This window comes from Amphiprion ocellaris, chromosome 23 (genome assembly GCF_022539595.1).
Source record: "Amphiprion ocellaris isolate individual 3 ecotype Okinawa chromosome 23, ASM2253959v1, whole genome shotgun sequence".
Lineage (NCBI taxonomy): Eukaryota > Metazoa > Chordata > Actinopteri > Pomacentridae > Amphiprion > Amphiprion ocellaris.
In genome coordinates, this window is record NC_072788.1 from 12,216,026 (window position 1) to 12,239,568 (window position 23,543).

At 37.1% G+C, this 23,543-nt stretch overlaps 1 protein-coding gene and 1 long non-coding RNA gene across 3 annotated transcripts in view; one reads left to right on the forward strand and one right to left on the reverse strand.

The window, feature by feature from the left end:
- LOC111566014 (zeta-sarcoglycan) overlaps positions 1-23,543 on the forward strand; it is a 64,144-nt gene that overhangs the window by 36,315 nt on the left and 4,286 nt on the right. The window contains exons 3-6 of the mRNA XM_023266371.3: positions 2,703-2,804; positions 11,673-11,760; positions 13,213-13,335; positions 14,351-14,423. Of these exons, the coding sequence (XP_023122139.1) occupies positions 2,703-2,804; positions 11,673-11,760; positions 13,213-13,335; positions 14,351-14,423 (386 nt within the window). The remainder of the gene's footprint in view (positions 1-2,702; positions 2,805-11,672; positions 11,761-13,212; positions 13,336-14,350; positions 14,424-23,543) is intronic.
- LOC118470033 (uncharacterized) overlaps positions 1-23,543 on the reverse strand; it is a 34,916-nt gene that overhangs the window by 9,502 nt on the left and 1,871 nt on the right. Inside the window, exons 1-7 of one of the 2 annotated variants that reach the window (XR_008600604.1) lie at positions 18,769-20,228; positions 18,569-18,673; positions 14,317-14,418; positions 13,216-13,375; positions 2,064-2,127; positions 1,691-1,763; positions 1,449-1,584 (exon numbers count right to left, since the gene is read on the reverse strand). This is a non-coding gene — a long non-coding RNA (uncharacterized LOC118470033). Of the gene's footprint in view, positions 1-1,448; positions 1,585-1,690; positions 1,764-2,063; positions 2,128-13,215; positions 13,376-14,316; positions 14,419-18,568; positions 18,674-18,768; positions 20,229-21,298; positions 21,407-23,543 lie in introns of those variants that run through there. The other variant, XR_004847036.2, reaches the window with a different exon arrangement.

Sequence of the window (23,543 nt, forward strand, 5' to 3'; positions counted from 1 at the left end):
AGTGCTGCTGGTGTCGCTTCAGAAAATCGCTGCTCCCAATCTCTCAGGACTCGGCAAGCTCCATACGAAGACAAAATACGCCCGTTTTATTGGTAGAGTAGCAGGTTTAGAGCAGCTAGTGTTTGTACTAGTATGAGAACATTGTTGTCTGGTTAATTAAGTTCCTTTCTGGTATATTTACTCTGCCATGGAACGTGGTGGAGTTACGTGACGATCAGAGTTGGTTTGTCTGACTGTTAGCAACATCACTCAAAAATGGAGTAACGAATTTACATGGAATTTTCAGGGAAGGTCAGACATGACACCAGGACCAATTGATTAGATTTTGGCAGTGATGCAGCTTATAGTCTGAGTCCACAGATTTGTTAAAGATTTCTGTATCATTGATAACGGCACAGCATCACTGTAACTATGACAACAAGTGAACACTACGTCAGCTGCCTGCTCACGATCACATGATTGTGATCTTACTAAAAATCTTATCGAGCCTTATCTGTCGGAAATCATACAAGGAATGAGCAGCCTTGGCGGAGTACTGCGCTCTCTGAGTGCTTTTCTAGTGATACTCATGTATTCTGGAGAGAAACTCAGCAATTCCTGTTTAAGCTCAGTACATAGTGAGGAAGACATAAACTTCACCATCTCTGATTTACCTGAAACTTTACAATATGAAACAGTACTGAACTTTGATAACTCATTTAGCAAGTATGACGAGTTGGAGCACATAAGAAATATATATTTGTAGATTGCGTGATTCAAGTAGAACAGAGTTCTAGAGTTTCAAAATGGTTCTCCAAATATAAATTTATTTCATTTTTTTTTTTACATATGGTTTTTGTGGTCCTGTCAAGAGCCCACATTAACATATTGTCAAAATTACAAAAAACTAGAACCTTGTCTTGCCATACTTGTCCTACTTGTCAGACATCAAAAAGTGTATTTGTAATTTTTAAAAGCCAATATGGAAACAACTATATATATATATATATATATATATATATATATATATATATATATATATATATATATATATATATATATATATATATATATATATATATATATATATATATATATATATATATATATATATATATATATATATATCAATCATGTACACTCAGGAACTTTGTCAAGTCCGTTACCACCTTGTAAAAAATATCTGTAATTTTACACAATTTTTCATTTCATGCATTTTTTCCCCTACATTATTAAATCTGCAAATTGTCATTCCACAGATATTTAACTTTTATTTAAAAGATGCATCTGTGAAATTCTTGTTTTTAACTCTAATTATGTGTTTCTACACTTAGATACATTTAGTGACAGTTCTGTAATTTTACATGGATTTGTTGGTAAACAACGATACCTTGTAAAATTACAGATGTTGTCACACCAAAAATAAATTATTAAAATAAATAAATAAACTTTTCTGTCTGTGTACTCACCAGATTTCATGGCAGGTCTGAAAACACATCCATGCATCCATCCATTATGTACACGCTGCTTAATCCTCATTAGGGTCGCAGGGGGTCTGGAGTCTATCCCAGCTGACTGACAACAGGTCACCAGTCTATCACAGGGCTACATACAGAGACAAACAATCACACTCACATTCACAATTACTGACAATTTAGAATCATCAGTTAACCTCAGCATATTTTTAGACTGTGGGAGGAAGCTGGAGTACCTGGAGAACACCTATGCATGCACAGGGAGAACATGCAAACTCCATGCAGAAAGATCCCGGGAAGGTCGGGGATCTGGAAACACATGAAATTCTTAAAATTCAGCCACAAATATTGTACTTATGAATTAAAATACATTTTCTAACCTTTTTTTTTTTTTTTTAGTGTGACAAGCCAACGTTTGAGTTTTTGTTATTTTGACCCAAAGTTGATGTGACTCCACAGGAAAACAATGGTGTTCATAACAACAATAGATAAACCCCTATGTAAACCAGTTTAAAACAGGAATATATCATATATACACTTACAGGAATTTTCTGGGACGAAATACCACCATAATTTGAACATTTTTCACAATTTTGTCTGTGTACTCACCAAATTTCATGGCTTCTCAGGCAAGATGCTCTTTTTTAGGGTGAAAATCTAAAATTTCCCAGGTCTGAAAACAAAGAAGAATCTCAAAATTAAACCAAAAATATTTTGTAGAACTTAATTTTGTGTTCCAAATAATAAATGAATAAACTGTGAAGAAAATCTGAGATGGTGGAGCACCGTATTTTCTAAATTCCGTTGAATGTGAAACATCCTGTAATATGAGTACTGCTTCTGCTTTCATGATTATACCATTTATTTTTCTGTCTCGTGCTGTTTTATCTTCCTGTTAAAGTACTATCATTACAACAAACCACTGCAGTTATCACCTCAATGCTCACTTCAACACTAAACCAACTTATGCAAATCTCCATTTCCGTAAATCTTATTAATTCCGTTGTCATTTCCATGCATCTTTTGAACATTCCCAGTCATGTCGGCCTGGTTCTGCTCAGTGGCCTCTCGCTGCATGCAGCCTGTCACCTCGGTGTCATGTCCCACTTCCTGGCTGTCACTCAATGCCGCTACCCGTCTAGATCGTGCTCGGCCTAATGCAGTTCAGCGGCAGCAGGATTAAATTTTTTATGCATTTCGGGAAGTTGTAGTCCTTTGAATCAAATCAGAATCATGATTGTGTTTCAGGACGGGATGGGAAACCTCCAGCTGAAGCAGGATGGGATTCGCCTGGAGGGAATCAGCGAGTTCCTGCTGCCTCTGTACGTGAATGAGATCCAGTCCAGGAGGGTAAGTTGCTCCCTTGTACTTTTTCTCACCAACTTCAAGTTTCCTGCTGATCGATGCGCTGACACTGATGAACTAGGAATAACTACCATTGACCGTGAAAGGCTCCTGGGGAGAAGGATCTCTCCAGACAAACTGGTATCGATCCTCCAGCGTTGAGGACTTATGATCAATTCATTAACAACAAACTTTCCTGTGAGCTCGGACTTGATAATACTTTGATGTTTGGTTATATTTGTGCCTGGATAAGAGAGATTACTCTTTCCTTTCTACCTCTGCTTCTTCATTTCCGGTTGTCCTCCAACAGTGTGCTATCAGGGCCTCCCATCGGCAGGAGATGGGTAATGGGCTCCTTCTCAGCTCCTGTAAGGCCACATACAACCTACAGGAGATTACAGATGATTACAGGGGGACCACAGTCTCCCTGGATTTCCAATCAAGCCCACGCGATAAATTTTCCCACTTGCCCTTCCTCCCCTTCCCCTTTCTCCCCTTTGATGTTTAGTAGATTAACCAACACAGCTCCAGCACAAAGTTGATCCAAATTTCCTTCTCCCACACGAATCACATACGCTCAGTCGGATCATCCCCTTTTTCAGTGATTAGGCATGGTGCAGAAAGCAATTTCAAGCACTGGAAGCTGGGGTTCCATGTAAATTTGATTTTTGAGGGACGTCGACGGAGCAAGTGGCTCGATACTGGATCCAATTTGCCACACCAGATTGAGAAACAACTTGAAATTGCCCACTCTCGCGCTTTGATGTTCTGGTTGGAGCTAAATGTTGATTTAAATATAACACTTGCACGCTTAGCGACGGAAAACACCTCAAGGCCACAGCTTTTGCCCGAGCTGAACGTCGGACAAAGCCAGTATTTCATTCCCCGGTGCAATACCACCTGCAGACATTTTTACTGTCTTGTTTTACAGACGTTGCTGTGCGGCCGCCCTCTTATCTACTCGCACCAGAGATATTTGCAGGACAAAAATCTCTGCGGGTCACTCGATATTTCTCACCTGAGGAAATATGTCGAGCACTGAGAGAGCAGGAGGATTATGGTTATGAAGTTTACACAACAGTGCACAGTGCTGCCCTTCAGTCAGATAACCACCACTGATCAATACGCCATTCAATAAGCCATTACCCAAACAGCAGTGTAGGTATCTTAAAGTTAAATGTTGTAGGATTTCTAAACTCACAGAAGCTGTATTTCTATTTTTCATGGATCAATCGGCGTTCTTTGATCAATAATTGAGGTCATATCTATGAATACCATGTGGAAGTACTCACTCAGTGTTTTTTGCAGTATCTCTAAGGCTCAGTAGCCCCTTAAATCACAGTAGCGTGTTGTTAAATGAAAGCTGCTAACTTTACAGAAAATAAAACAACACAGCTCAGGTCTTTTTGCTGTTAGTCTGCACATTATTTTTTGACCTACAGATGCTTTTGAAGGTCAGTTTTCCCCTGGAGGCCACACTTGGCTCCATTCGAGTGCAGTTCAGTTCCATTTTTCAAGTTTATTTATCAGTGCACATGCAATTTCATGGAGGTGATTGTCAACAAACACACTTAGCATAAATAGAAAAAAAAATGAAAACTCAGTATTAATCATAAAACCAGATGCTATAAGCTGACAAAGTATGTGGAACTGGTGATACATACATTCATAAATCAATGAAAATTGCTACATATGTCCTGAGCACACAGGTGTTTTAAAGGCAGAGCACAGTTTGTACCAGAATGCTAGGGATGCACATTAGTAACAGTTAAATCAAGAATCAATAGCAGTATCATTCAATAATGGATTAAATGATAACACATTTGTACTGTGCTGATATTGCTGCTTAAGTCAACTGAAGCAAACTTTAATGTAGAAACGCTATCTTGATTGATACAGACTGTTCTTCAACACACAAGTTTGGCTTGAGGTCATTAATCGTCACAGAAGTCTATGTCATTGTGTCTGTTGCTAGCTAAACCCTCACAATGCTTGTGCTGTACCCAAATCTGAATTTTCAGTTGAGTCACACTTCTTCAAGATTATAGGCCTATTTATTTATTTTGTATTTAAAAATTATGTGAATTAAAGATTGAAAAATAGTAAATAATTTTCTAAGTTGCTATTTTACAGGTTTTCAGCGTTTTGTATATTTACAGATAAATATCATGCAAAATGACAGGACAAAAGTATTAATTTAAAGTAAAGAGACTGTAAAAAAGAACAAAAAAAAACAAAACAAAAACAGGCCAAGACTGTACATAATGTCCACATTAATCTGTATTTTTATAGTAGTATTTGAAAAATGTGCAATCATATAATCACACTGTTTAACTGTATTTACATAAGCAAAAATATTATTTTACTGTTATTGTCATTTGAAAGAAAAAGTATGTATATTAATGATTAAAAAATGTAAATAATTTCCTTAACTGTTATTTTACAAACAGATAGATAGATAGATAGATAGATAGATAGATAGATAGATAGATAGATAGATAGATAGATAGATAGATAGATAGATAGATAGATAGATAGATAGATAGATAGATAGATAGATAGATAGATAGATAGATAGATAGATAGATAGATAGATAGATAGATCCTTATTGATCCCGCAGCAGGGAAATTTACATAAATTGACTCTGAAATATACAGATGTTTTGTGTTATTAATTTACAGACAATATCAAGCAAAATCAAAAAAAATCACAGGAAAAAGCATTAATTTCCACGGACAAAAAAAATGTTGAAACTGTAAATAGTGTTGACATTAAAAATCTGTATTTTACAAATAGTGTTTTTTTAAACAATGTGTTGCCATGAAATTTCACTGTTTTGCTATATTTTAATCAGTTACAAATATCTTTATTTTTCAGACATTTGCCAGTATTTTCACAGTTTTTACCGTATTCCAGAGTTACAGTATTCTACAATTTTTTAAGTATTCTTTGTTTATATCTGCTTGCTGATTTTATTAGGTGATATGTCAGTGTTGCCTTCACAGTTTGTTGTGCTGTGTCAAAAAAACATCTGGTTTTATGCTATTCTCTACTTCATGTCCTGTGATTATAAATGCAGGCTTCAGGGCTTTGATGCTGCCGCTTCACATTTCCTGCTTGCTCTGATTTGGTAGCAGTATGTCTTTGCCAGGTAACATTTCGGAGTCAATTTCTAACAATTGAAAATTTGAGTTCATTGTTGCTTTGTACATCTCAAATTGTGTGTTTTGTGCCCCTCCCCTGCTTGAGGTTTGAAGAGTAAACTGGACTGCTGACGTTCAGTATTATCATTGTTTTAATATGTGCGACCAACTTTAGCCTCGCAGCACTGAGCTGTCTGTCAAAGCTGACAGGCAGATGGATAGATGGAATATTCTCTATATTATTCTTTCCTGCCCTGAGGCCTTCCACAGTGCTTGTCTGTCCATCCATCCATCCAACCATCTGTCCATCAGCTTCTACAGAAAGCACAGCACCTGCAAACTTCACTATGTGAGAACCATGAAAATAATGCAATAAGTCAGCCGTAATATCAACAGTTTGTAATGAAGTTTACACTTGAAATCCCGAGCAGATGATTGCCACAACAGATCGTCAGTTACACCTGTGAAAGTCTCAATACGACCATGATTTCAGGCATGAAAAAGCAGAGTGACTCTCAAAAGTTTTACTCATCTGAAAGCAACAGAGCAGCTGTAATATCAGGCTTTTAAAAAAAAAAAAAAAAAAAGTTTACCAGCCAGAGGATCACTGCAATCATAATTTCAAGTGTCTGTGAAACCAAACGGTTTGAGCAGGCGTTTCTCACCACTCACACTTCTCCTAACATAGAACATGATGCTTGTTAAAACCCAGATTTCTTGTTTGTGAGCAGTTTCTGTGGAGACAGATCTTTATTTATATCTACATTAATTTTTCTTATATATATTTTGAATTTAATAGTTTTGCTAAAACGGTAATGGACATTTATTGGCCACTTATTTATTTCTCTTTAAATATAAAAACTAGTAAATGAATCTAGACAAGAATAAATTAGCAAATAAATAAAATGTATGTATGTTTATCAAAACTGCATATTTTTGCATGTCATATTCTAATCTATACATGCTCTTCAAGGATTTATTTTTGTATTAAAATCACCCAAATATTTTTACATTTTTATCGAATTCAGTGTTTCAGTAGACGACTACAACATAGTTTTAAGTTTAAGAGTTAAATAAAAGATGCAGTGCACAGGATTCCTCATGTCAAGAGTCATATTTTATCTGAGGTATTAAAATCACCCAAATATCTTGTCTGTGAGCATTTTGTGTTGGAGACAGATGCAGAATATTTTGGTTTTAGTAGCTTTGCTGAAATGATAATGGACATTTATTGTTAAAACTGTAAAACTCTTTGCTAAAATTTATATTTTTTATTTAACAAATCATCTTAGTGGACACCTACAATATAGCTTTAAATTTAAGAGTTTAAAAAAAAAAGATTCAGTACACAAGATTCCTCATTTCAATGGTCATAATTCATTCTTTTGATGTAATACATTGTTTTGATTCCCAGTAGATTTTCCGCAACCATCTGAAGTGAGGGCATAAAGGAGACCAACGCTGGGTTTAGTCATTTATCTTGGAGTTGCTCCCGTTTTGCACATGCATTAGACGAATAATGTCTGCTGCTGCTCGATAAGGACAAACTGGTCAAATTAGATTTGATGAGCAGCACTGATGTATTTTTAGTCCACTTTAATTAGGTTTTTTTTTCTGTGTTTTTGTAAATTGATGTATTCGAGTGAATTCCAATTATGGGACCATTAAGTAACAAGTATTTGTTATTTATGTGAAGAACTACAGAAGCTGGTTTCACGATTTCTACGGTTTCTGCGTATCCAGCCCTGCATTTCTAGATGTAAATAATTCTTGCTGCAGCTGAACTGAAGCTCCAGCAGAGGTCAAATCATCCACAATGCATGCAGATTATTACAAAGCCTGCAATAAGTTTAAATTGTTGTTTGTTTAACTGGAGCGATTCGTCAACACCTCATACAGCAAACAGGACGCTGTGATTGCAGTTTAAAATTGACTCTGAAAGTGTGTCTTTGCTTTGAATTTAAAAATGAACCAAACTGGCTGCCTGGAAAAATAGTGTGGAATGAGGCAACACAGTGCCCAGATACAGTTAATCAAATCTCTGCTGTTCACACTGTTGGCTCGCATTATCGTCTCCGGGGAGCCCGACTGATCTATAAATAGCAGCAGATGCAGGTGTATCTATATTGGAGCGAAACTTCTACTTCACTCAGTCTCACCTACTTGCATTTGATAAGCATGAGAGAGACGATTGAGAGCATCATTTCTGCAAAAAGGCGGCATAAACCATCCACTTGTTAAACTCTCACAGCTTAAACTGCAGCTCTGCTTTAAAAGTCTATACATTCTCCGGCTTGATCCACTTTGATGAAGCAACTTTTTAATATTAAAAACTGTTAAATGTGCAACTGCAAACTGCCACCTGCCTGCAAGATTTGATATTTGAATAAGGAAATTAAACCGTAATACGCATCCCTGTTCAGTGTTTTTTTCTTCATTATATTTACTTGTTCAGCTCAGTATGCAAATTAGCTTCCAGCACAGCAATCAAATATAATTAAAATTTAAATATATTTATGCAAATACTGGGTTAGGATTACAGTTAAACCCCTGAGTGGTGCTCTTTGTTTATGTTTAAAACGTCTGCATTTTATTTTACACTCTCTCGCGCACAGATAGCAGCATCATATGAGGGTTTTTGTGTGTGTGTGTGTCATTGAAGCAGCGTGCCGTAGCTCTCGGCTGTGATGTTATTCATTGTATGCAGGGAAGCATCCTTTGCCTTACAGCAGCCATGGTAATTTTTCAGTCTGACGGCGCCCAGTGCATCTACAACAACAGGCTCCATTTATGTGCATTCACTCTGATCTGCACTTGACCTTCCTCAACAGGCAGAGCAACTAAAAAAGCCTTCTATGTGATCCCAGGGGAGTGTTGAGAAGAGCAACTCAGCCTTGGAGGAAGCAGTTTAGGACCTATAGACTCTTTAGAAGGAATACTTCATATCAAAACCTCTCATTTCTTCTCCTTGTATTCATTTATGATAAGCTTTTATACAGGAAATGATCAGTCAGGGAACGAAAATGAACCAAATGAACGCTCTAAGGCTAGAAACGCAAGGAAATCACAAAGCTGAGATGATAATTACCACCTCTTTAAGGAAAACATGGAGTCAGTCACACCTATTATGGAGCATTTATGTTGTAAATGTCACTTGTATTTACTGTTAATACAATTATAAATGCATTGAATTGCAGATTGTAGGAGAAGTTAGTCAGCTGTGCACCGAAAAGCCTCTTGTCTCCAATCAGTTAGTTTGAAATCAGTGAATTAAGATGTTCTGTTAGATTTAGCTGATTTGAAAGCAAGTATGCATTTTAATGAAAATGATCTGAAATGTTGCCAAACAGACTTGTTGTGTCTAAGGTGTATTCCCTCCATCTTGAGCTGATGTTACAGACATTTGTGAACAACTGCGGTAGGACAGTCGAAGCTTTTTCAACATGCACACTCTGACACACAAATGCTCCATCATTCAAATGTCAAACAGCCATAAACTTTGCAGAACTGCCAGAAAGCAGAACAGGTCTATAGTTAACATGTCTGCAGTGGAGAGTAGGATACTCCTACGCTTGTCAGTTTTAGGAAAACCACATCCTTAGCCGCCCTGCCTTCCTCCTCAAACTCTGTCTACACTTCATTACTCATCTTTGGATAATTTACTTTTAATTTGTTCCATTTTTGTCTTAATGTCATTTAATTCAGTGGTTATTATCCAGTGGAAGATCGGCTCGGGAACTAACTTTGAACAGACTCAATTACATTAACACTGATCTCAATGAGACAAGGCAGTGACTGTCTAATGGCTGCTGAGTGTGGGGTTTTAAAGGATGATTCCTGTTTAATAATCTGATATATTTATTTAATTCCTTCCTTTCTTTTCAAACTGATTTAACATTGAAACAAGGACAAAGATTTTTCCCCATCTGAGCTCCAGACAGTTGCGTATCTCACTGTTTTTTGAGTGTGCATTTTCAAATTGTTGCATTCGTTTGAGTGCAAGATGATAATTTCACTGGTTTGGTGATCCTCTCATGATAGAAAATCATACTTTTTCTTCTTCACTGACTCAGTCAATCTACTTGACATATTTAACAATCAATTTTGCTCGTTGCAGATTCCAATGACAACACGATCTATTGCTAATAATTTTAAGGAGAAGTCAGATTCAGTTACTGTTGATGATAAAGAATGTAGCTGCAGGCTGGGAGATACTGACTGAAGCAGGTTTTACCAAGTAAAAGTATTACATTTAATTACAACACAGCACGAAGACTGCAAAATAAAATGAAAACTAATCATCATTTTTGGCTTCCGATTGAATGATCACAAGTAATTATGGTCTTAGCGTTTAATATGTACTCAACTTTAGAAAACTCCTCTTCGTAACAGCGCAATTAGAAAACACAGCTTTTAGAAAACATTAAAACAACTGCTCGTAGAAAACTCTGCTCTTAGAAAATTCTGCCTGTTTAAAATTTTGTTTATAGAAGCTTTTGGGTGGCAGGTGGAAGAACAATCAAGCATTAATATAAAACCATTCAAGATTATGAATATTTTATCTTATAAGTACACACACTCAGTTTACAGTTTATCAGGTCCACCTTTCTAAGATCAATGCAGTCTTAAACTACAGTCCTGCAGTAAATCACCTCTCATGAAGATTATAATGTCTAGTTTTTGTTTCATCCATCTGAACCCAAAGTGGTTTATAGGTGTTTTTACTATTTTTCACTACAACATAAGGTCCTGCACCTCTAAAAGCACAGCTAGAAGGAGAGACAACTCAACTATAACGTTAGAATTCCATAAATCCTAAAAAAATCACAGCATAAGTTGGATTTTCTTGGCTAGAAAATGGCACTCTTAGAAAAGCTCGCCCATGTAGAAAACTTTGTTTATAGATGACACCATTCTTAAAAATCGCAGTTTGTAGAAAACTTCACTTCACATAGAAACACCATTTGTAGATCGCTTTGCTCGTAAAGAAAACTATGTGCAACGAAGAAGGCCCTCTTCAAAAAATCCCCTTGTTTCCACTCGTAGAACATTTTGCTCATAAAAAACTCTCCTCATAGAAAATTTTACTTGTAGAGAAACTCCATTCGTGGGAAGCTCCACTCACAGAAAACTTGCTCCTAGAAGACTTCACTCATAGAACACGCCATAGAAAACTCTTTCAGAAAACTCAATTTTGAGCAAACTCTGCCTGTAGAAATCTCAGTTTGTAGAAAATTTTGCTCATTGTCAAAAACTCCACTTTTAGAAACCGCCACACGTAGAAAACGCTACTTGGAGAAAATTCCACATGTAGAAATGTTGCTCATAGTAAACTCTGCAACAAAAAATATTCCTCACGTACAAAACTCATAGAAAACCGTCCATATTGATAAAATAACTTGGTTTAAACCAAGGTAAATCTGACATTAAATTGCCTTATTTGATTTTTTCAAACTAATTTTTGGTCACACACCTGTCTGAGTGTACTGCAGCCACCTAGTTAGCTTCCGCCTTAACCTGCATGTGAGGCATTTAGGGAAGATTGGTAAATTGTAGTGTCTATCAATAAGCAGATGTTCAGCAAATGAGGAGATTCGTCTGTTCAGACTGGTGGAGGTGCAGCAAAATAATATGCTACCATTAAAATTCTGGATCCTGCCACCTTTTTAACCCAACTTTTCTTTCTCCCACTTTGTGTCTCTATCCTCCTTCATTCATGTTTCCCTTCAGGACAGCTTGTTGGTCTTGCGGTCAGACAAGAACGTCACCATGAATGCCAGAAACAACCAAGGCCAGCTGACCGGTCAGCTCACAGTGGGTGAGTTTCCACTTTGTGTCTTATTTTACCCCTGAAATGGTAACTTGCCACTTAAAATTAGTTCTAAGAAGAGTAATAAATAAAATCTATCAAATCAATCAAAAGCCAAACTAAAAAGGTAAGTCTAGAGTTTGATTTTAAAAATATGAACTCTCTGCTGCCCTCAGATCTTCTGGAAGGAAGTTCCACAGATGTGGACCATAATAGCAAAATGCTGCCTCAACGTATATTTTTGTGGATTTTTCTGGCTTTAGGTTAAATTAAAAAACACTACCAGAACACCCGAGAGTTCGAGGGGGTTCAAAGCAAATTGGATAAATATGAAGGACCAAGACCATAAAGAACTTTATAATCCAATAAAGGGATCTTACAATCAATTCTAAAAGAGACAGGTTAAAACTGCTGTAATGTGAACGCTCCTTCTGGTTTAGGAGGGAACTTGTGCTGGAATTCATGTTTTTTGACACTTGGGCTAACTTTTGATGAACTTATTGAAAAACTGATCTGAGGTTAATCCTGGCTGTCCAAAGTGCTCTATCTGTGCCATTTATTACCAAATGTAATCAAGATTAGCGCAACAAATTCATCCTTAAATCGTCTCTGCACCTTCTTCCAGACGCTACCCTTTGATGCACCTCTACGAAGGCCAATGATTCCTCTTGTTCAAGTACGAGTCAGGCCAAATTACCAAAGTCATTTGCATGATTAATGATCACTGGAGAGCAAATGACTTGCTTATTAACATTATTAGCTGTTGGTCTGAGCCAACATAAGCTGAGAGTTGATGCTGATTTGACAGGTATGTGACGCGTGATGACACTGTTCTGGTCACGCTCGACCTTCCTTTTGGAAATTAGCGCCGGCTTTTGTAGAAAGTGCGTTTTTGTCTGAAATGAGATGAAACTGAGCGAGAATAATTAAATTCTCAGCAGCCCGTGGATTAATGGAAGAGAGGCGAGGAAGGGAGACATTAGAAATTTCTGCATGCACATCTGGAACAACACCAAAGTTTGGAGAGCAGGAATTAATATTCCTCACCAGCGGAGCAGATTACTCATTTGTCCTCATTCAGTGTAAAAACACTGCTGATCCAGCTTTGTCTGGCGACTTTCGTTTGCAGAGCAAGCACTCGACCAAGTATTTCAGATTGCTAATAGCCTTACATGTCCAAACACCGCTTCCCAACGCTGATTTACAAGACCAGAGACACAAGAGGCAACCTTTAGTTAACAGCGGTATTTTTCAAAAAGTGAAAGTTGGTAGCAGTGAGACGAATAAAGCTTCTTCATTGTCAAACTAAAATTGGAAAAATTCATAAAATATATTAAAATAATGCAACACATCTAAATGAATTGCTGCCGTGCAGATTAATTTCCAGCACTCACCAGTGTTTGTAGTATATTTATATTTAAAAAAAAAAAAAGGAATCACCACAGTGTAGTGTTTTTGCAGGACCTGAGGCTGTGGAGGCTCAGTGTCAGAGGCTGGAGGTGCGAAGCAGCGACGGAGGTAAACTTCTGTTCACTGCAGACGAAGAAGAGGTCGTCATGACGACAGAGAAGTTCACAGTCACAGGTAAACTGTGGCGCAGTCTCACGTGATCATCTTCTGATATCTGAAATGAAAAAAAGCATGTGTTGGTGGGTATTGTGTGGGAAAAAGTAACTCCAAATAAAATCAAACAAATCTAAAAAAAACTCCCCACCTGACCTCCTCAGAATATGCAGATTTATTTTTTTAGTTTAAGTTTTATTTTCATACTGTGAATATTACAGTACATAGAGGTGGGTCAGATTGTCACACTTTTTATTTGACTTTTTCCATAATTTCCGAGCCTCATAATTCATCAGTAAAGCAGATAAAGACTTATGAGTTCTGTTAAAAAACAAATCAATTTTACATCCACTCCAAGTGTCTAAATCTGTTTTTTTTTTTTTTTTTGCACCGTTTTTCCTATAAGCAACTTTGAGCATCAATATTATGGGGTGTGTCATAGTTTGAACAGTAAAACTGCAGCAGTTTAATGTCTATGACATAGAGACATTGAAACAATCATTGGTATCCTGGATTTGTTTTTGTTTTCTGATAATTTACCAGAGGAAACTTTAAAGAGTGCATTGTGGGTAAACTTTTAAGGCTCATATACTGTTCAAACTAAGATACAGCCCATAATATTGATGCTCAAAGTCGACTGATTTGGTTTTTAACAGAATTCCAATGTGTTTTTCAGTCCTGAAAATTCCATGTGTTTATCCGCTGTTCTGATGATGTTCAGAAATTATGGAAAAGTAACACGTACAGATTTTAGACTCAATATCTGAAAACACTCATAGTACAAAGGTAAAACTTTGCATGGCTTCATTAAATATACTACTGTTAAGTAATTGTACATGAAAATCAGCTGATTCTGAGGAGGCCAGGAAGGATTTTCTTTCAGGTTTGGTTGAGTTTATACGGAATAATCCATGTAAAGGAAACCTGTGAGAGATTTTGACTTTCATTTCTTTGAATGTACTTCAGTAATTACCAAAAAAGTGTCAGGAATAAGAAGCTTACTTGGGTGAATTATAAAAGTGAGTTTTGTCAGCAGGTTCAGACGGCGCCGTGTTTGGTCATTCAGTAGAAACTCCACTGATCCAGGCGAGGGCTTCTGAAGACCTGAAGTGAGTTCATATTCAGACACTGTTCAGAAATTCATTAAAGCTTAATGTCATATGTTCATATCCTATTGAATTAAAATTAAGATCTTTAAATAATGATGATAAATGTTCCTTGGCATTTCAAAGACAACGGCTGAGTGTCAGGAACCATTATTCACCAGTGTCATTACCCTAAGCACCCTCTTGGTTGCTTTGTTAAATTTGAAGCTAGACTCTCTTAATTCACAGCCAAAGGGTTGAGCTAATTTGTTAGTCATTCTGTACAGCAGTCAGGATTTGATTAAAGCAGTGACAGAGCGTTGAGAAAGTGGTTGAAGTTGGTGCACGTGATCATTGCTGCACTTCGCCTGAGGCTCTGAGCTTCCATTAACGAGACATAACGAGCGCCGGTTTGTTGTCCACCTTACTGGTCCTGAAAGGAGGGCTGGGATCAAAGTTGGCAGAAAAAGCAGTGTTCTGGCAGCTAATTCCTCCACAGTGAGAGGAATACTGATGAGTTTTTCACTTTAAAGCGAGCACACAGAGGCTCGGCTCAGAGGTGACCATCTGCAATGTGGTCGAAATCTTAACGAGAGAGGCGACGGAACAGGAAAACAGCAGCGTGATGTTCGCTCGGACACCACTCTGTTCTGCATGTTTGATCAAAGGCGTTTAATTTATCAAGGCTGGATCCTGCTCAATTTAGAAATAATTTCATTTCCAAAAATCTATCACGTCTGCTTCTAAATGACTTCAAAATAAGCACATGTTCTGTCTGTCACGACTGCATAAGCACTCCTTTTATCTAAACCCAATTTCCTTTACCAAACATCATGTAAAAGAAAATGAAACAAACTGAATCATGTGGGCTATTAATGACGTAAATTGGAGCCTAACACGATTTTTGTTCCTTTTTAAATTATTATTTACAGGGTTTGTAGAGTAATTGGGCTGTGGGCAAAGTAAACAACATGACTGGTAGCACGTCACAGCAAAAAAACGCCTTCTTTTATATGTTTTACAGAAATCCACACAACTTTAACATGCTGTAGGGTCTGGCAAATGCTGAAATGTTGAAATACAGATTGTTAAAACAACATTTGCATGCAATTAGGCTTAAAGAAATGTCTTTTCACCAGCAAATAGCCAAAACTACACTCCTAAATAGTGGGAAACAGTAAAATTCTACTCTTTCTTTTACTTGTAATAGTTCACTTTTTCTATAAAATGATATGTTATCGTAAGTTAAGGAGTCACAAGTTGGAAATAAGTTGTATAAGCTTCTAAATTTTGAAAACAACTCCAGGCTTTCCCTCCAAAACTGTAATGTAATGTCCATCTTATTTTAATAATTTTTTGACAACAGCTGCTGATCATCCATCTCTGACTGGCCTGAAATTTGAATAGCTTAAACAGTGGATATTTTTGAAGATATTTGTGAAGTTTTACTGGATGTATCAAATACTATCCAAGATACAAGTTGTCTACAATTGCCAGTCAATCTGCTTTCAGCAGGGGTTTTTTCACATTGAAATTTGAGGCTGTTTGAACAACAATATCTCAGAAATTATTGAAGATAAAAGCCTGAAGTTTTCACTGTTATTTCTCATCACATCAGTTATTCAGAATCTGGAATATTGGAGTAGATCAAATAATTTCTGATTCTGTTATGGATGAGTTGAAATCCTTCCCCCTAAATAATTGAAGCCATCATAAAAATGAAAAAGTTATTTTTGTTGAACTTTCGGAACTGATTGAGCAGGTAGCACAAAAATAAAGTGGGTTCTTACTATGACAGATATGAAAATATATATAAAAAAATACATTAAATAAAATGATAAATATTTTTTGTTAGTTAACAAATCATTTTAAAACTCTGCTACTTAGGTTATCTATCAATATTTTAGGCAAACCTGCTCAATCAATAATGAAAGCTCAATAAAAATAACCTTTTCTTTTTATTTTTGTCATCAAGTATTTCATTTTAGAAAGTATTCTGTATGTTTACTTTGTATTAATGAGAAAAACAGCTACAAATGGATGGGAACAACCCAAGCAGCCATTGTTTCCTAGAATACCCAGAGCCTTAGACTGTGTCGGCCCAGTAATGCTGACATTGATATAGATGCATAACTCTTTTATGCACAGCAATTAGTCTGCACCCGTATTTAATGTGATTTGACATTACCAGCCTGTGGAACAGAAAATCTGCAGCACCTCCAACTGATGTTACCGAAGTAGGAGCTTTTTCATTATAAAATCAGACAGTAAGTCATAAATTACAGTAGTGCACTGATTGATTACACAAGTACCTCTCATTTGTCAGCCAATATGATGACATCATACTGCACTTAACCACTCATGTTACCACAAAAATGCATTCTTTGCCTAACGTACCTTATTCAGTAAAGTCATTAAAGCCAATTTTGAAGCAATTTTTATTTTGTTTTTCATATTCGTACTAAAAGTGACATGTGCATAGTTGTGCATTGTTTGTGGATGCAGCTCTGGGGACTTTCCATCAATACTAATGAATGTCTTTCCTCCCTCTGCCACACCGAAAGGTAAACCTCCCTTGCAAATGGCATGCCACTTGTCAGTAAAACCCTCTGGATGATAGAAACATGTCTTGGCTTGCGTCCATGTTTTTCCTCTTTTAAGAAAGATCACTCTCTTTGTGGTGTGATGTATTTCTCTGCAAGCCAGAGGTAATCTGTGAGATGAACGGAGCGCAGACAAAATCAAAGAAAGCCAGTGGAGATCCTCCTCCTCTTTGAAACACCTATTCTGCTCCCTGAATACTTCATCTGTGTGCACTGGTACTCAAGTTTGTCATCATAATGCTCTCTCTAAGTGCAATAACTCCACTGACATTTAATGACGTTGTTCGTGGCTTACCTTAAAACATGACTTATGTTTTAAAGTGTACTTGCGAACAGGATTTCTTTACAAGTATATATGTAGAGTATTTCCTTTTATGAACTATCAAAAACCAAGACTTTGGAAAGACAGCATTGAGAATTCTGGCCCCACAATAGAAACTCAGTGCAAACAAGAGAGGAAACACCTGTGATGACTGAAACTAAACTGTCCACCTGTGATTTCCAGTCAGTCTAACTGCATAAACATAGTTATAAAATGAGCTGTGAACAACAAAAGACCTACAGACTATGTCTATCTGCATGTCTTCGTCATGGCTCCACATGGAAAAGAATTGAACAGAGAAACTGAAAAATGTGATAGAGACTTCACAAATATGGTAAAAGATCCAGGATGATCAACTGAAAATCAGTAAACCTCCCGTAGTAACCAGGAGGTATAGAAGGAGCCATAGTACCACTAATCAGAGCTGCAACGGTCATCCCACTAAAATTCACAGTTCACAATTTGCAAAAAATTTAGCTCTCAAAAACGGACATCAGCTGATTCAGACATGGCAGTGAGGTTATTAAGCAAAATCAGCTCAGACAGTGGAAAGGACAGTTCTTTATATCAACCTCTATGGAAGGCATCCAACTAAAAACCTCAAAAAAGTTAACATTTTAAGAACAAGAAAAGAAGCCTAATGAATGTTGGGAGAACATTCTTTGTTCAGATGAAACCGAGATGATGTGTTGGGCTCAGATGGACTTCAACATGTTTGGTGTGAACCTGGTCAGGACTACCACAGTGAATGCATAGTCCTGACAGTGAAGTGGGGAATGTGATAATACAAGGCTTCATGAGTGCAGAAGGTGTTGCGGAAATGGCATTTAGGCATGCAAATTCACAGATAAGTCATATGTCATGAAAGTATGTTTTACATTAGCTGCAGCTTTTTGTTACTGTGGTGACCAGAAGAGCTGGTAATTCGTACTACAGGCAATTAATGTTGGAAAGGAGAGAACATTGTCTGGGTTTTAGCTGGCAACAGGCACTATGACCAAGTCCTCTGTGATGGTTAATTATTTCTGGCCGGAGCTCATAATTTCAAGATGAGTTAATTTTCTCATACAGTGTTTCTGCTGTTGAATGACAAATGTGACAATTCTCTTTTCCTGGCCGTTGTTAAAGAAGATTCTATCAACATGTAGGACAACGTCCACTCAACCTTAATTCACTGATTAACAACGTTGAGCAGTATTTGCTATCAAAATAGTTTTTAGCTGTTTTGGTCCCCTGCAACTGACTTGCATCCTTTGTTTTTCCTAACAGCTAGGAAACATGTTGGTGTTTGACGACTTGTGAACCATCGCACTGGTGCTTATCAAGAACTGAGGCCTTGTTGGTGAGCTCTATAAAAGAAAGGGAGTGCAGTTATAAAGTGGATATGATCCTGCTGGAGAGACGTCAGTTTGTCATGTCTTGTCTCGGCTCACAGCTTCATTACCTTTAGTCACTGCTGTTGTCAGGCTCTGATCAGCTCCTTCACCTCACACTGACTCCTGTAGTTCAGTTCACTTCAGCTGCACTCTCAAAACACCCTCCGGGGCTGAGTTTGAGACAAATCAAACTAGATAATTGCTGAAAACTTGTCTGTAAGCATTAGTGTTTAGCTATCTGCCAATTCCATAATCACATAATTTTTTATGTTATTTTGAAGGATGGTGCTCTGATTCCTCACGCACATGTCCCAAATCTATCAGAGAAGACATGGAAGCTGCTAAAAACGCTGTGACATGAAGCAGATCTCCAATGTGGAATTGCTGTGTGATATTCCTCTCATCTGTTTTGTGAATAATGAGGGAGAATGTGTCTCTTCTTTTAAAGTCTATGGAGGACAGATGAGAGATGGACTTGTGATCAATGTGTCAAAAATTCTCCAGGTCTCAATCGTGTCAGCTTTATTTTTTGTACAGGCTGCAAACTGCTGCTTAAAACCACGTAGGAATCTGCAGCGAGACGAGTCTGACACTAAGCAGACCAGACAGGATTTGAAGGTGCTCCTGTTTCTTACAGTGCAGACATCACATGGAGCGTTTTCCATTTTATTTTCTGTGTAGCGTTCTGCCACTGGAGCACCCCGCCCCCGATCTTCTTCGGGTTTTAAAGTCTATTTGCAATGCAGCCAGTCGTACAGGCCTCTTCAGTTTATCCGAGCAGCTTCGAGTTCAGTCTCAGCAGCCGGCGTGTCCACACAAGAGTGACAGGTTCATTAAGAAGATAAAGGCAGAACAGGACAACTCTTCCTGGTCCCACTTAGCTCTGGTCCGACTTTTCTACCACCAGTTTGATAGGACTGAGATGTAGTGTAGCAGCAGCCTATTTCACCCTTTGTTTCTTTGTTATTATGATGTTTGGACAGCTGAGACAATTTGTGCAAAAATGGAGGAAATTGGTTTGAAATTTGGAAGGGATTATTGTTTCACAAGGTTCAGACACTGTTAAAAGAAAGATTGTTGCATCTCATAGTTCCACTGAACAGTAAAATCATCGATGCAAAACCGTGTAATCCGTATCACTTCTCAATGAAAGCACTACTTGAATTTTTTGAGTCATTTTATTGTGTCCATCCCATTCATCTGATGATGTGCTTTTGCTAGAAAAATCATGTGGCTAATGGTGACGTTTTTTTCATTTCACTTTGTGTATTTTAATTGGTTTCATTTGTCTTTGGTTTGCTCAAGCTTTACCTTCCTCAATTCGCTTCAGACAGACTCAGGAAATTTGTTGCTGCACCGTCTTTGGTCAACATTTGACCAACTTTTGAGGCCTCTACCATTACTAGAATTTAATGTGTGGCAAGTATGTCAACAATTTAGACAAAATTGCAGCTGAAGCTCCTGCCATCTGTGCCCCAACAGTCTTTTAAAGTTGCTTAGACCTTTTTATCTTCCTGTCTTGATACAAAATGATGATGTTTTGAGATGATAATTTTAGACCTTTTAATTTTCGTACTCTCACCCGCTAACAATCAAACAAAAAATCTTATTTGGCATGCAATTTTAAAGGTTCAGTATCTCCAGATATATAACTTTCACAACCATGAAAGTTGGTGAGACAACAGACAAAACTGTGTCCAGAAAATCCACATGATTGAATGGTTCTGGCAGAAGACAAATGATTTAATGATTTGCCCTTGAAAATAGAGAAAAGTGCAGAATTTGAAAACAAAGGTGCTGTTGGAACCCCAGAAAGTTCCTGTAAGTGTATATATATGGATGTATCCATATTTCTTTCTAGAAATTCAGATTTTGGTCGAAATTTCACCAGGCTTTGAGGTCTCTAACATCAGTAGAATTTGGTATGTGGCAAGACAAGGTTCCAGTTTTTGCTATTCTGACTTGACAAAATGTCAATGTGGACTCATTGGTAGAACCACAAAAACTGGTGCAAAGGAGTCTATATATTGTCATTTTGTGTGCAAAGTTCCAAGCTGCTTCCATGTTTTCTTGACGTTGAGATTTACCAAAACCTATTTTGTCTCTCTGAATGCTTCCGAACATATACATGAAAGGAACACTGAAAGCTCAAAATTGCTTCGTCATTTAGATGTTTTTTTGGCTTAGTTTTTTTTTAGAGTGAAAATACAAAAATTCCCAGGTCAAGATCTTGGAAGTAAATGCACCAGTGAATCACCTCACTGGTTTGTGTATTCCAGTATCCACACTACCAAACTCTATCGTGTGAAAGATTTAGCTTGCGAGAGCAAACTGACAAATGACAGCTCCTTGTGGACTACAGACTATGGATGGTGAAAGTTTCAGGTGCAATATTATAACAAAGCTGTATGTCCTAACAGTACGTACTTAAAGTATGTTATTTGGATCGCAGCCTTTGGAAAGTTTTGTTTATGCTGCGTCAGCCAGATGTTCATTGCCCCTCATTACTGACCACATCCACTTATAGAACACAGACTAATGCCGTAAATCCCATTGGGATACTGCATGTGCTTGTGACCGAGAAAGATAAACTTTCACCTTTAGACATGCAGTGTTTAAACCAACGTCTTCGTCTTTGGTGCCGTCAGCACATTCGTTCAGCTTCCTCCTCTACAGCACGACCTTTCTGTGGATGGAAAGGTCAACCTGAATGCAGGGAAAAAAAGAAAAGAGGTTGGTCAGGTTTCCCAGAGAACGGGAGCTTGTCATAAACAGCCTTTATGACCGCAAATACCACATAAGTTATCTCCTGCAAGGGCTTCACTTATCATCAGAGGTCTGTGGAAGAAATCCTAAAAATATCGTGGGAGCAACAAGCTTTTTGTCACGGAGGAGGACGAAGTTTTCGATGGCCTCATCGGTCATTCTGATAATGGGAAAACTTTAAGACATTGTGACATTTAAAATAAACTCACGTTGATGTCCAGGGTTTTCAAAAAATACCCATTTTCTCTGCAAAATGGAAAATTATTAGTTATTTGTTAGATATAACTGGTTGTTGTACCACAAAAGTAAAGCATTGGTACATAGTCTGATCTAACTAGAGCAGAGTTTCAGAATGGTCAGAGATTCTTTTATCTACTTGTCCAATATTGCAGATTCTGAATCAATGACATGATGGGGAAACAACAGTTAAAATATCAGACTTTTATCTTTAATAGTTCTTGAAATATTATTGGTTAAACAGGCTTAAAATTACTGGCTGAAAATGAGTGGACAGGCAATTTTTGTTAAAAAATTATCTATCTAAATATTTGATCTATCAAGCTAAAATTATACAGATACATTCTTAAATATATTTTGTGATAAAAAAAAAGTTCCAAGCAAATTAGTGTTGTAATGGTGTCGAAAGGCTAATAGATGATTAGAAAACAATTGTGCAATCATGTTAGCACGTGAATAAATGTGTGAGTTTTCATGGAAAACATGAAATTGTCTGGGTGAGCCCAAACTTTTGACCGGTAGTGTATATATAATAAATATATATATAAAAATAATAAATATAGATATATATTTAAGACTTGTAAAATCAGTTCAGATTACCATTTAGATTGGATCAGAATGCCAGTTCACTCATTATATTTAATACAATTATCAGGGATACTGGGGTTAAAATGATGTAATTAAACATGTGTAATGTATTTTAAATGGTATCTCATTAATGGTTACTGCTTATGACAGTCAGCAGTAAAGTGAAATGTGACTTCAGGCTGCTGTCGGAGCCTCACAAAGACCATACATGATAATGGAAGTAGTCCGGGGTGGTTATAAAACACGAGAGACATTTTTAATTTAATTTAATTCATTTAATGCTTTATTCTGGACTCTGTCTCAAACAAGCACTCTTGGAAATTGAGCACTTTGTCTTCTGGCAGAATTGCCTGGTCTGTGTGTGATGACAGAAACTGCTTTGAATGGAGTGAAAATATCACGCACACATGCGTCACACCCTGTATCACTGATTTCTTACTGTGCAGCCAAGTGCAAAGTGTTTAAAATGTGTCTTTTTAATGACTCCTCTGTCCAAGCCACAAAAAACATCGGCAGATTAATGTTGAATAATTATTGAAACGTGAAGCTGAGGAGCATCGAACGAGAAGAAATGCACATGTGGTGGTGCAAATGACTGAAAAATCACTCAAATTGTCATAAAGGCATCAAATTTGCGTTGCTTACAGGCTCCCCATTAAACTGGAAATGCGTCGATTTTTCAAGATGGCGGATACTGACTCATATTTATACACATTTGACTCCTTAGAATTTGATTATGGCAAGAGAAAGTAACTATGAACCTTTAAAATACAGTCACCAAAACCAAGCAAATCGCTCTATGAGATCATGTAGTGTGAAAATATATTGGATTGCATATCGGAAGTGGCGCTATCTTGAAAAATGGTCACCATTTTTAAATTTGCGCAGCTAACATTCTTGGGTCAATTAGGGGGATTTAACATACAAGAACTTTAGTGGCAGACATTTTTAAAATGGGAGCCATTTTACATCAATTTTAAATTAAATAATTATTAAATACATTACAAATTTTAAATAAATGATCAAAAACAATGCAAGGGTTGTGGATTGAGTTAAAAATTAAAAAAGAAAATCTGCATAAACAAGTCATGATGCTGTCTGTTGCTTCACAGTTTATCTCTGAAAACTGTGCAGCAGACGAGTAAATAAAAGTAACTGAGCAGATTTCCACTTTATTTATTGACACAGGTCTGAAGCACAAACAGTCCCAGGTCAAAGGCGCATTTCACAGATCCCCTTCAAACTGTATCTA